The sequence below is a fragment of the Rhinoraja longicauda genome, chromosome 32 (genome assembly GCF_053455715.1).
Source record: "Rhinoraja longicauda isolate Sanriku21f chromosome 32, sRhiLon1.1, whole genome shotgun sequence".
Lineage (NCBI taxonomy): Eukaryota > Metazoa > Chordata > Chondrichthyes > Rajiformes > Arhynchobatidae > Rhinoraja > Rhinoraja longicauda.
Window position 1 is genome coordinate 17,363,899 of NC_135984.1, and position 14,031 is coordinate 17,377,929.

General features: G+C 45.1%; 1 protein-coding gene across 7 annotated transcripts in view; it reads right to left on the bottom strand.

Moving 5' to 3' along the window:
- Window positions 1–14,031, bottom strand: part of LOC144608834 (opioid-binding protein/cell adhesion molecule-like) — a 1,854,101-nt gene that overhangs the window by 59,579 nt on the left and 1,780,491 nt on the right. For all 7 annotated transcript variants that reach the window (XM_078427009.1, XM_078427010.1, XM_078427011.1 and 4 more), the window contains one exon: window positions 12,252–12,386. In XM_078427009.1, coding sequence (XP_078283135.1) covers window positions 12,252–12,386 — 135 coding nt within the window. The remainder of the gene's footprint in view (window positions 1–12,251; window positions 12,387–14,031) is intronic.

Genomic DNA, 14,031 nt, shown 5'->3' on the forward strand with positions numbered 1-14,031 from the left:
CGTCTTCGGTAACATCGCGAAATTCCCAAGCTTACCTGACCGTCAAACTGTCGCCTCCAATCTACCTGTCAAATGTCCTGACGGTAAATAAATTGGTTAAACAAAACTATCTTCTGGTGTCTTCAAATGCCTTTTCTAAATGTTACTTTCTTCTAAATGCATCTGTGACAACCTAGCAAACCTGGGGACAGCATGCGACAGCGCCCGCAATAAGCTACGATACCTGGCAACAAGCCAGCTGTCGCCAAGAAATTTCTGTCTGGAAATTTTTTCTGCGACGCGCCAAGATCCGCTACGATTCATTGAAGACTCCTCATGATCATGCCCGCGACACCCCGGCGAACGTTCGGCGACAGCCTAGTCGCCGGCAGTCGCCTTAAAATCGCCGAAGAGGGACAGACCCTTTAGCAACTACACACCACTCTTTTCAAGGAGAATTATGGATATGCAGTTAACTCTGCCTTACCAACAATGGGCAGCAACAAAAGGAATACATGAACTGTACATCTTTTGTTCTAAACAGGCCTCTTCAACTAAGCCTTTTTCTTTTATATTGTGCACTTAGACCCAAAGTTCTCCCTGTTTTTACAGCCACTTTTAAAATGCATCCCTTAGTTCATCATGACTCCCCTCTACTCTTCCTACCAAATTAAATTTCATCACACTTTTTGCATTGATTTTCCTATTTCTACCTATAACTTATTTGCCTCTCAAAATTTCAAATTCTCAAAATTTAGCAGCTTTTTTCATTTTGTATTAGATACAAACTTTTAGACTATGCTCTGTACACGTTAAACTTGTGTCAAAAGGCTAGGCTTTGCTCTCCCAATCACCGGGGAACAAAGATTTATTCATCCCTATCGCCTGACAGACAACAATAAGCCGTTGCATTTTGCTTCTGGGCCAATTTTCTATCCGTGCTATGACTTTGCAAAAAGCTTCTTGATGTGGTATTTATAATATACTGTATGTAGAATCGGCCTCACCAACCTTCTCCGTTAGACAAATATAATTTGTGTTGAGCAAATCTGTATTTACTGTCATTTTGGCCTTTAATGTAATGAATAATAAACTTGAATGTAATGAATAATAAACGTTCCATGTCATTATATCCAAAGCGATTAGCACATTTTCCAAAGAACGGGCAAGAACTTCGGAATCGGACCTGCTGAGTATTTTCAGTTACTGGAATTTAGTTTTTTTTAGTTTAGAGATACAGCGCAGAAACAGGCCCTTCAGCCCACCGGGTCCGCACTGACTAGCGATCCCCGCACACTAACGCTATCCTACACCCACCAGGGAAAATTTCCATTTATACCAAGTCAATTAACCTACAAACCTGTACGTCTTTCGAGTGTGGGAGGAAACCCACGGGGTTACGGGGAGAATGAACAAACTCCGTACAGACAGCACCCGTAGTCAGGATCAAACCCAGGACTCTGGCCCTGTTAGCGCTGTACGGCAGCAAATCAGCTGCTGCGCCATCGTGCTGCCCCTTTTGCAAATCTTTTGCGTTTTTACATAAAACAAAGCAAGGATGAGGTATTTTGTCTTCAGAAGTCAGATTGTGAAGCCTTCTCAGTGTGGTTTCCTCTTCCTGATTAGAACAGGAGCAGCAGAAATATCCTCCAAGAGTGAGGCCTCATAGCAGACCACACATTTGGCCCAACTTGTCCGTGCCAATCAACATGCCCCATCACAGCTAATCCCATTTGTCTGCATTTGGTCCATAGTCCTCCAAACCAATTGTATTCGTGTACCTGTCCATGGACATTTTATCTGCTTCAACGACTGAAATAAACAATGAGAAAGTATCATAGAGTTATACAGCAGGGGAACAGGCCCTTTGACCCAACTTGCCCATGCCGACCAACATGCCCCGTCTACGCTAGTCCCACATGCCCACATTTGGCACATATCCCTCTAAACCTTTCCTAGCCATGTACCTGTCCAAATGTCTTTTAAATGTTGTTATTGTACCTTCCTCAACTACTTTCTCTGGCAGCTCTTTCCATATTCCCACCAACCTCTGTCTGAAAAAGGTGCCCTTCAGGCTCCAATTAAATCTTTCCTCTCTCACCTAAACCTACGCCCTCTAGCTGTTGATTCCCCTAACCTGGGTATGCTGGTGTTACATACCCTTTTATCAACTGGCACAAGTAGATAAACTTCGATTCAGTAGGTAGCATCAACATTTGTGTCAAAGACAGCTTGAGTTTTGTTGTGCAAATTGGCTCAAGGAAGTTCCGGACCAAAGACGCATGGGGACAACTCAAGTTAGTCCATCTCAAATTTATAGGCCGAGGCTATCAACCTTCCTGCATTTGTGTAACAAAGAAATGGTAAATAAAAGTGAATGGTTTTCCAAAATTGGTGGATGAATATTGTGGGCAGCTTCACAAAAAAAAGTCAGTTGTGCCCAGTACAACCTCATGAAACAATTCTTGAGTTTTATCTAACTAATTAAATGGAAAAACCCTTGTTTTCTCACATGGGATATATGCTCCCACTGGTTCAGAATGGTTCTCATTAGTGATGACAATATTTCTTTATGTTCATTAAAGGCATGTGGGTTTCAGAGGCTGAGCAAGCATTTAATTAGCTATTTTTAGCTGCCTGTGAGAAGGTGCTGGTGAGCTGCTCTCTTGAACAGCTGTATTTCATAATATCATCTGCCGTGGCATCTGTACTGTTGAATCTCAGAGTTCAGTGCAACTCACTACTTTGGAGCTGAGGTATGGGCCTCGACATTTTTGCTAAATTGTGAGAGTTCTAGATCCTGGCGCAACTGGGAGCAGACCTGAGTTATGTGAAGTGAGAAATATACAAAAGCATTTATTCACAAAATGCTGGAGTAACTCAGCAGGTCAGGCAGCATCTCAGGAGAGAAGGAATGGGTGACGTTTCGGGTCGAGACCCTTCTTCAGACCCTTATTCCTTTCATACTTATTTGGTCCCATGAGGAAACAAGACACCAGGTTCTTCATTCGAACACTGTAGCTAAAATCCCTCATCCCTCAAATACATTTAACCTATTTCACACCCTCATTGGAAGGATGCTTGGCAACAGTATTGAAAAAGAGTGAGGAAATGGGATTTATTGGAACGGAGACACACGGAATTGCAGATGCTGGAATCTTGACCAAATCACAAAGCGCTGGAGGAGCTGAACAGGCCGGGCAGCGTGTGTGGAGCGAATGGACAGATGATGTTTCTTCAGACTCTGAACAATCCAGACTCAAAATGTCGCCTGGCCATTCCCTCAACAGCTGCCTGACGCGCTGGGTTCCTCCGGCACTTTGTGCTTTGATAGGAATGGCTCTACCAGCAAACACTCAATGGACTGAATGGCCTTCTTCCATGCTGTAGCATTGCTATGAAAATTAGGATTCAGATAAGTATCAGCACAAGCTTTCATGTCATCAGTCTGAAGTGAATTTAAACAAACTTCCCAGGAGGTAGGAAAATATATACTTTAACCTACTGTGTTATTTAGTTCCTGTCAGAAGCTCTCTCTTTAAAAGTGTTCTATTTTGAACAGCGTATTTCAATTAATCTACTTTACAGAGCTGTGAAAATGTACTGACAGCCGAAAGGGAAAAAAATATATTATTGGAAATCTATATATAGTTTTTCAGGGCCCTGGGGGCATTATGTTTAAATCTATTTCACGATGGTGCTTATGCTGGGTTGTATCTTTGTTGCTGCATAACTCAGATGTGACAGCTACTGACTGGTAGAGGCTAGAAATAAGTTGCAAGTGCAGGAATAATCTTGGCATCTTGGTTCCTAACATAAGAGGAAGTGGCAGCTGAGGCAGAACAATCCTGAGCTTGAGTATCCGTCATCCATGAGTCAAGCTCAGAGCTCGGCAGCCATTGATGCTGTTTAGCAGCATTCATGCTCTGCACTTGCATCGATCAACATCAACCCCAACTCTGCACTTCCAAACTTATTCGCCTTAAATGGATATTGAGGAACGTCTGTATTATTCTTGTGACGTGCCTGTACCACCTGCTTCTGCCACTGGGTTATTCCACTCATGGCTAACTTTGCACCTTGCCATGAAAGGGGGAGGACAAGCAGTTCAAGTGTTTTCATGCCTCTCCTTTCGGCTCTTTATTTTTGCTTTTAGTTTTATCGATACAGCGTAGAAACGGGCCCTTCAGCCCACTGAGTCCACGCCGACCAGTGATCTCCAAAGGCGTACAGGATTGTAGGTTAATTGGCTGGGCAAATGTAAAAATTGTCCCTAGTGGGTGTAGGATAGTGTTAATGTGCGGGGATCGCTGGGCGGCGCGGACCCGGTGGGCCGAAGGGTCTGTTTCTGCGCTGTATCTCTAAATCTAAAAATCTAAATCACTCATACACTAGTTCTATCCTACATACGAGGGAGAATTTACAGAAGTCAATTAACCTACAAGCCCGTACGTATGGGAGGAAACTGGATCACCCGATGAAAACCCACGCGGTCACAGGGAGAACGTACAAACACCACACGTAGTCAGGATCGAACCTGGGTATCTGGTGCTCTGAGGCAGCAACTCCACCTCTGTGCCACGGTGCTGATCTCTTATTGGCTTGTTTTCAAATAACATCTAAACTAAAGGCCATTCTCAAGAAAGCCCAAGATAGACACAAAAAGCTGTAATAACAGCGGGTCAGGCAGCATCTCTGCAGAAAAGCAATAGGTGACTTATCAGGCCGAGAGCCTTCTTCACCACCTTCGGTTTAAAACAACATCAGCAGTTCCTTCCTAGCCAAGAAAGCCCAAATTGAAGTGGGCAAGTAAAAATAAGCATGACCGTGGAATACAATCCCTTAACAGTTGCTTTCAATGTGATGTGGGAACCAAAATACTGGAGTAAAATCAGGGGTTGACCTTAAAGCATGCAGAAGAGACTGAAACATTTGATAGGCAATGGATATTTGATGGTGCAGTTACCATTCAAGAACATATATAGACTGCAGAGAAATAATGGGGATCAAGCACAAGCAAGCAGACTCCAACAGAAGGAAACAGGTCCCCTCCTGCAGTCCAGAAGAGGAGATACATTGTCTGTGACTTCCTTGTAAAGGACCCAAGAGAGAACCGATAAACAATTGATGGGTTCAACTTTGAAGCAACAGTGGAGGAAATTAGTGATGTTACTCAGACAAAGATTTCGCTAAATGCTTTACAGGGTGGACCTCGAGTGTTTCGGCCCTTCCTCTAATCGCCCCTCTCCACCACCACCATCATCACCTGATCAACAATGGAGAACTTGGCTGCTTGCTGAAGTCCATCTTGGTAATTCTTCGCATTCTAGCTGCCCAACACTTCCAGCAGTAAATACAGATCAACAGTACAGCCTTCAAAATTTGGCCACAATGGCAAAGATCCACCGATTCAAGCAACTTCAGATGTGGTTCAGGTCAATGCACAAGAGTGCAGAAGATTATGAACAATGCCCATGGGCTCAATTACTGGAAATCTATCCCTGATAAATGCACCGAGCACGTTAAACAAGAGCATTGGGCTCTGCTGGAGTACTGTGTGCAGTTTTGGACTCCAAATTTGAGGAGGATATTCTTGCTATTGAGGGTGTGCAGCGTAGGTTTACTAGGTTAATTCCCGGAATGGCGGGACTATCATATGTTGAAAGACTGGAGCGACTAGGCTTGTATACACTGGAATTTAGAAGGATGAGAGGAGATTTTATCGAAACGTATAAGATTATTAAGGGGTTGGACACGTTAGAGGCAGGAAACATGTTCCCAATGTTGGGGGAGTTCAGAACAAGGGGCCACAGTTTAAGAATAAGTGGTAGGCCATTTAGAACTGAGATGAGGAAAAACTTTTTCAGTCAGAGAGTTGTGAATCTGTGGAATTCTCTGCCTCAGAAGGCAGTGGAGGCCAATTCTCTGAATGCATTCAAGAGAGAGCTGGATAGAGCTCTTAAGGATAGCGGAGTCAGGGGGTATCGGGAGAAGGCAGGAACGGGGTACTGATTGAGAATGATCAGCCATGAATCACATTGAATGGCGGTGCTGGCTCGAAGGGCCGAATGGCCTCCTCCTGTACCTATTGTCTATTGTCTATTGCTTCTGAAATTAATTCCATGAAAGTTGTTGCAGATGCTTTGCATGTCAGACACTGCTGCTTGGGGATGAATTTATTGGTGACAAGGGCTTGGATGGAGTGGATGTGGAGAGAATGTTTCCGCTAGTGCGAGAGTCTAGGACCAGAGGTCAGAGCCTCAGAAATAAGGGACATTCCTTTAAGAATGAGGTGCGGTGGAATTTCTTCAGTCAGAAGGTGGTGAACCTGTGGCATTCTTTGCCACAGAATGCCGTGGTGGCCAATGGATATGTTTAAGGCAGAGATAGATAGATTCTTGATTAGTGTCAGGGGTTATGGGGAGAAGACAAGAGAATGAGGTTAGGAGGGAGAGATAGATCAGCCATGATTGAATGGTGGACTTGATGGGCTGAATGGCCTAATTCTGCTCTTAACATTTATGACCTTATGACCTACAGCACCCCAACAAACTCCAGAGCAAACCGGCACTGTTCAACTGCACAGCGTAATTTTCACAGAAGTTTGTAAACTAATCTCATTTGCACGGCCCGCGTCTTAATCTCTGCATTTGTTTAAGAAGGTTAAATAGAATGCAAAGTAAATCAGGCTGCTTTGCTCACAAACAAATGGCAGCAACCACAGATAAAAGCCAGCAGATTGGCTCCACAATGTACCGGGAAGCAAGGCATGGAACAAGTCTATAGAATTTGACATTGACAGCAACAGAAAAGTCCTGCCAAATTTGACAGTAGGTTTAATTTAATTTAATTTAGAGATACAGTGCAGAAACAGGCCTTTCGGCCCACCACGTCCACACTGACCAGTGATCCCCGCACATTAACACTATCCTACACGCACTAGGGACAATTTACATTTATACCAAGCCAATTTTACCAAACCAGGCCGTGATGTAACCAGCCAATATGCTCTCTCCCGAACCCCTGCAGCAATTCAAAAGAGTGTTTGTCGACATGCCGAATATCCTCAGTCTTCTAAGGAAGTCGAGGCGTTGACGAGCTTTCTTTATGGGTGCGTCAATGAGCAAGGTCCAGGGCAGATCTTTAGAGATATACATGCCCATGAACTTGAAGTTGTTCATTCTCTCCACCATCGATGAAGACAAGTTTGTGGATCCTCGGCCTTCCTTTTGTACAGTCAACAATCAGTTCCTTGGTTTTACTGGTGCTGAGGGTGGAGTGTGGACAGTAACCTGAAAGAGGTGTCCCTGTTCATGTTTCACCTGAAGCCATGAGTCTTCATGAAGTAATAGGTCAATATTGCTGACTGCCAGGGCTGCACCTTTCCAAGGGCACGCTACCACATCACTGCCTCTGGCGGATGGATGTGTGCTCATGAAAGAACATGATAGATCTGGAGATCATGATGAAGTCGTCAAAATGTCATTAAGATGTGATTCTGCAAGGCAGGTACATCAGGCTGCAACACGGCTGAAATATACAGATCTCCCAATGTGAGCCTCAGTCCCCAGTATCCTTACAAACAACTCTTAGTTTGACAGGCTGGGAGTAAGTTGTTTCATCTGAATCTCAGGCCAAGTCTGGGTGGTCTGACTGCCTTTATTCTTATTGTAGTTTGAAGGAGTTGATAGATGTGACGGTGAGATTGTGAAGCCATTACAGAGGGCTGAAAGGTTTAGGTTCAGACACAGATCAGATAAGAAAGCAGATTTTATTTCCTGAAGCTCTTCAACAGCCACCATCGTGGATGATGTTTTGTTATTTAAGTGAGCTTAAATTCCCCCCCCCCCCCCCCCCCCCCGGCTGAAGATGGACTTTTCTTGATCAGAGGTCCACAACTCCAGGATATTTATCCGGTAAATCGACTTCATTTTGCACTAAAGTTGTGACTGCAGCTATCTTCAATTACAAGAACAACAAAAGAAACATAGCAGGAGCAGGCTACTGTGGACCTGATGCCTCCTCTGCCTTTCAATAAGGTCATGGCTGATATTTTAAAAACCAATGCAGCACTAACAATAGGCCTTAATAATTATCAATTCATTGCAACCAGCAAAAATATTAAATAATGAAATAACGTCCCCAGTAAAATTGTGACCAAATACAGGATACAATTGGGAAGGACAGCATGAAGGTAATAACCTCGTAGATTCATATTAAGAATAAACTTACAGTGGATTAATGGTGAAGATCAAAGCTGAACATTTCATCGGATAGTTCAATTGGGCCTGCAGCCGATTCTTTTACAGTAAATAATGGCTTTTGTGTTCTTTAAAAAGCTTGGTTAGTAACTGAGCACTGTGGGTAGATTGAACTTCAAAAGAAGAGTCATTTTGGCAAATAATTAAATGCAGCTGTTAAGTATTCCACAAAAGAACACAGAGAGGGGAAAGAATGATATTAGATCTGAAAGCAGGGTGGAAACTTGTTAGTTTGATCATTCAGTTCCAGGTAGGTGTTTAATCAATGGAATGATACAGTGCATGATGTGCAAAGGTGCTGAGAATTTAATAACAATGTGGCTATTCTAGAGAATTAATATTTGACTCCCATATCATTAAAAAAATTCATTTGTTGAAGCAATCAATCGGGTGAGTGCTAATTAGTTTAGTTTAGTTTAGGGATACAGTGCAGAAACAGGCCCTTCGGCCCACTGAGTCCACACCGACCAGCGATCCCCACACATTAACACTGTCCTGCACTAGGGACAATTTATATGTGCAAGATACATCTTCTGGATGCACTGGGACGCATCCTCAGTGATGTGACCTGGGGTCATCGGGTGTTTCGGGTCTCACAACATCAGACACCCTCGCCCAGGCGACCCAGCCGGGGTTGATCAGGCCCCGACCTGGGTCCCAGCAGCAACTGCCCATGGATCAGCCCTCTTAATCCAAAGTCATCCAGTGGCTTTCTCTGCGGTTTCGCTTGCGGATTGAATGGCCCTCTTCTTTGCCAGCCCCGTAATGCCCAATTGGTTGAGGACTTTGCAGAGTGAGCATCCTGCAAAGCCTCTACAGCCCACCTCTATGGGTTCATAGCGTGTCTTCCAGCCAGTCAGTGGCCGTGTAAAGGAGGCCCGCCCTTGTATATGGTTGTGGTCGAAGCTTCTCTCCAGCTTTGACAAAAGTGATTGATTTCTTCGGGGCATGGTGGTGTTTGCTGCTACTGATGGCAGTGGCTATGCTCTCAGCAACCACCTTGAGCACCTGGTCATGGCGCCACCGATAGCGACCTTCGCCAAGGGGCTTTGGGCAGCTGCTGAGGAGATGTTCTAATGATCCCCTTGCAGTGCAAAGTGGGCAGGAAGGTGTCACGCTCTTGCCCCAGACGTGGAGGTTTGCTGGGCTTGGTAGGGCATCGTAGACAGATTGGACAAGGAACCGGACACGCTGGAAATCTGCCTGCATGATGTTTGACCAGGTAATCCTGCGCTGCGGTATGCTCTCCCACCTTGTCCACGCTCCCTGCTGCCTGAGCCCCACCGTCCTGCTCACACGCTCTTCCTCCACACCTGCTCGGACCTCTTCCTGGATGAGATGGCGTCTCTCCTTGCCCTGGGCCTTGCCAACCTGGGTCTTAGGAAAGTATCCTAAGCCCGCTCTGCCAGTTGCTATGACTCCCACCAATGCCTTTTGTCTTCGGCGTGACTCTGCCAACTCCACTGCTTTCTCCGCCCTCCATTTCCACCCTGTTCTCACCTCGATACCAGCCGATGACACCTTTTGGTCCCTGGAGTCCCTGTATTGTAGGGCTTCTCTTGTCCGTTTATACATTTATACATTTATACCAAGCCAATTAACCAACAAGCCTGTACGTCTTCAGAGTGTGTGAGGAAACCAGAGCACCCGAAGAAAACCATGCAGGTCACGGGGAGAACGAACAAACTCTGTACAGACAAGCACCCGTAGCGCACTAAGCGCTGTCAGGCAGCAAATCCACTGCTGCGCCACCATGCCGCCCGACACAGTGAAGAAATAATTGTCCGGCTCACAGTTTGCATCAGTTATGTCACTAAAACATTATGGTGGGTCTCGACACGAAACGTCACCCATTCCTTCTCTCCAGAGATGCTGCCTGTCTCGCTGAGTTACTCCAGCTTTTTGTGTCTATCTTCGGTTTAAACCAGCATCTGCAGTTCCTTCCCACAAATGATAGTACCTGCCCCAACTATGCCTTATCATATCATATCATATATATACAGCCGGAAACAGGCCTTTTCGGCCCTCCAAGTCCGTGCCGCTCAGCGATCCCCGTACATTAACACTATCCTACACCCACTAGGGACAATTTTTACATTTTACCCAGCCAATTAACCTACATACCTGTACGTCTTTGGAGTGTGGGAGGAAACCGAAGATCTCGGAGAAAACCCACGCAGGTCACGGGGAGAACGTACAAACTCCTTACAGTGCAGCACCCGTAGTCAGGATCGAACCTGAGTCCCCGGCGCTGCATTCGCTGTAAAGCAGCAACTCTACCGCTGCGCTACCGTGCCTTCTGGCAGCTTATTCCATTCACCCACCACCCTTTGTGTAAAAAAGTCACCCCTCAGATTCCCATTAAATCTTTCCCCCCTCACCTTAAACCCACATCTTCTGGTTCTTAATTCCCCAACTCTGGCTACATCTCTACATTTCAGAAGATTTCTCATAAAACTGTATACAGCAGATATAAACAGTAGAAATACCTTCTCAGGACTTGTTTATTGAACTTAGGGCCAATGACAGCAATTCAGATCAATAGCTAGAAATCATTCCATGCAACACAAGAGAAAATCCTGTGTACATTGCAAAACTCACACTCTGCTCGATTTTCTGCTGGCTTAAAATTCATAATTCACACAATTGCAAAAACTGCCTCATACCAGGTGTCACTTATTAAAATCATTATGTTAATTACCAATTTGCTTTTTAGTCTCAGCAAAAATTAGCGAAAATCAGCAAACATGAAGAATATGCCAACGAGACAAATATATTTTTAGGTCTGTGCAAATGTTTGGTCTAGATGCCACAGTTGGAGGTGAAGTATTCATTTCAATTTGCATATTAAAGTCTCAAAAACATACGATCAGTTTTACCGCAAGATGTGAGTGGGTTTCAACAACGTCTTTTACAATCTGGATTGCAAGTTCGACGTGAACAACTGAAAAGTTCCTTTCTCCTCATTTGAGCATCCTGCAAGTCAATACTTTAAGCAGGCTAAAAGTGCAGCAGAGAACACAGCTAATTTATTGCCATTGGGGTGGCACCGTGGTGCAGCGGTAGATTTGCTACCACACAGCGCCGGAAACCTGTGTTCGATCCTGACTGCGGGTGCTATCTGTTCAGAGTTTGTACATTCTCTCTGTGACCGTGTGGGTTTTCTCTGGGTGTTCAAGTTTCCTCCCGCATTCCAATGAGTGCAGGTTTGTAGCTTAATTGGCTTCTGTAAATTGTCCCCAGTGTGTCGGATAGAACTAATGTATGAGTGACCGCTGGTTGGTGTGAACTTGGAGGGCCGAAGGGCCTGTTTCTATGCTGTATCTTTAAGCTAAACCAAACTAAAATTTGGATGGGGACAAAATTCTCTGGAGTTATTCTTCTTCTGCGCCAGAGCTCTAAGAGTGAAGTCACAGAACGCTCAGCAGAAGCAGGTTAGGAGAGTAGAGAGGATTTTTAGATTTAGATTTTGAGATACAGCGCGGAAACAGGCCCTTCGGCCCACCGGGTCCGCGCCGCCCAGCGATCCCCGCACATTAACACTATCCTACCCCCTAGGGACAATTATTTTTACATTTGCCCAGCCAATTAACCTACATACCTTTACGTCTTTGGAGTGTGGGAGGAAACCGAAGATCTCGGAGAAAATCCAAGCAGGTCACGGGGAGAACGTACAAACTCCGTACAGACGGCGCCCGTAGTCAGGATTGAACCTGAGTCTCCGGCGCTGCATTCGCTGTAAGGCAGCAACTCTACCGCTGCGCCACCGTGCCGCCGAGAGGAGAAACTCTCCCAACAGATCAATCTGGTCAAGAACTCTTCTAAGACTGATGTTAAGGTAGATCGAAGAAGCTGCATTTTACATTCAGAGGCAGCTCCCTTCCAGTTTGTAATGTAAAGGACACTGGTTGTGCAGCACATGATTCTCAGCAACGACATTGTTGTTACCTTGAACAGGGCAAAAACACACAGAAAGATAACGACTCGTAAAAAGCTGTGGCAATCACTTACAGTTTACTGTTACTTGTACTTTCCGCACGTCAGCAGATGACACATCGTTATAGGCACTGCATTCATATTCACCAGCATCCTCCTTGACAATTCCTGTGATTTCCAAATATTCATCATCACTGGCAAAACCTCGGGCTGAAAGAAAAGAACAAAGGGAGATATGAAATGGAATCTATTCTTAATTCTCCATTTAAGCCAACATCATTTTAAATGCTCTTCAATCTCCTACAGCTGTGATAAGGTTAGACAGGGCTGACTAAATAATTATCAGCTACATTTCGGAATTATTCACTACTGCTGTAACACTTTTCCATTTAAATTGTTTGCAGATCTAACCACAGTGTCAAACAAACATTTGTACAGCTAATAAGCCGTCAACTCCCTCAGTAATCAGCTTGACAAAATTGAAGCTGTCTGATGCTGAAACAGAGATCTCCTGAATTTAGTTCTTGTCAATGAGCCTAGAAGTAACACAAAAATGCTGGAGGACCAACAAAGTTTGACTAGGGCGGCAAGGTGGCACAGCGGTAGAGTTGCTGCCTTACAGCGAATGCAGCGCCGGAGACTCAGGTTCGATCCTGACTACGGGCGCTGTCTGTACGGAGTTTGTACGTTCTCCCCGTGACCTGCGTGGGTTTTCTCCGAGATCTTCGGTTTCCTCCCACACTCCAAAGACGTGCAGGTATGTAGGTTAATTGACTGGGTAAAATGTAAAAATTGTCCCTAGTATGTGTAGGATAGTGTTAATGTGCGGGGATCGCTGGGCGGCGCGGACTCGGTGGTCCGAAGGGCTTGTTTCCGTGCTATATCTCTAAATCTAAATCTAAAAAAACTATATAAGTGCAGCACAGTGGTCAAGCAACTGAACTGGAGGGCTGGATTATTGATAGGGAGAATTTTTTTAAAAATTGTATCCATCATTACCAGGTATGTGTGGAAAGGAACTGCAGATGTTAGTTTATACTGAAGATAGACACAAAGTGCTGAAGTAACTCAACGGGTCAGGCAGCATCTCAGGAGAAAAAGGATGGGTAACATTTTAGGTCGGGACCCTTCTTCGGACTGTTTTATATATCTACACTGTATATAAATAGCAGACATGCCAAACAGCTCAACCACTTTCACTTGAGCTGCCTACGCAGACTCCTTCACATCAGCTGGCAGGACAAAATTCCCGACACAGAGGTCTTGGAAAGCCCAAGCCAGATGGGCAGGCCATGACATCAGAATGCCCGAGAGTCCACTGCCAAAACAGCTTCTGTATGGAGAACTGTGTCAGGGCAAGCGCTCAGTAGGAGGACAGAAGAAACGGTTTAAGGACTGCCTCAAAGTGTCCCTCAAAGACTTGGACATCAACCTCAACACTTGGGAGTCTCTTGCTCTGGACCGTCCAACCTGGCATAGCAAGCTCACCACAGGAGCCCGTGCAGCAGAGAACAGACGCACTGCAGAGGCCCAGAGGAAACGCACCGCGCACAAGGCCCGGGCTACCTCCACTTCCACTGCAGCAGCCATCCACTTGTGTCCTACATGTGGGCGTGCCTTCCGGGCCCGGATTGGCCTCACCAGTCACTTCCGGACCCACAGTCACCAATCCAACTGAAAGTGAAGTCATGGTCATCTTCCAATCCGAAGGCCGAACAACAACAAATCTTATACCTGGTTAGTGTAATATATACGTATATTACCATAATAGTGTAATATATATGTGTATTACCATATTACACTATATTACCAGGTATATGGCATACTCTATGAGCTTCATGCAAACAAGGAATTT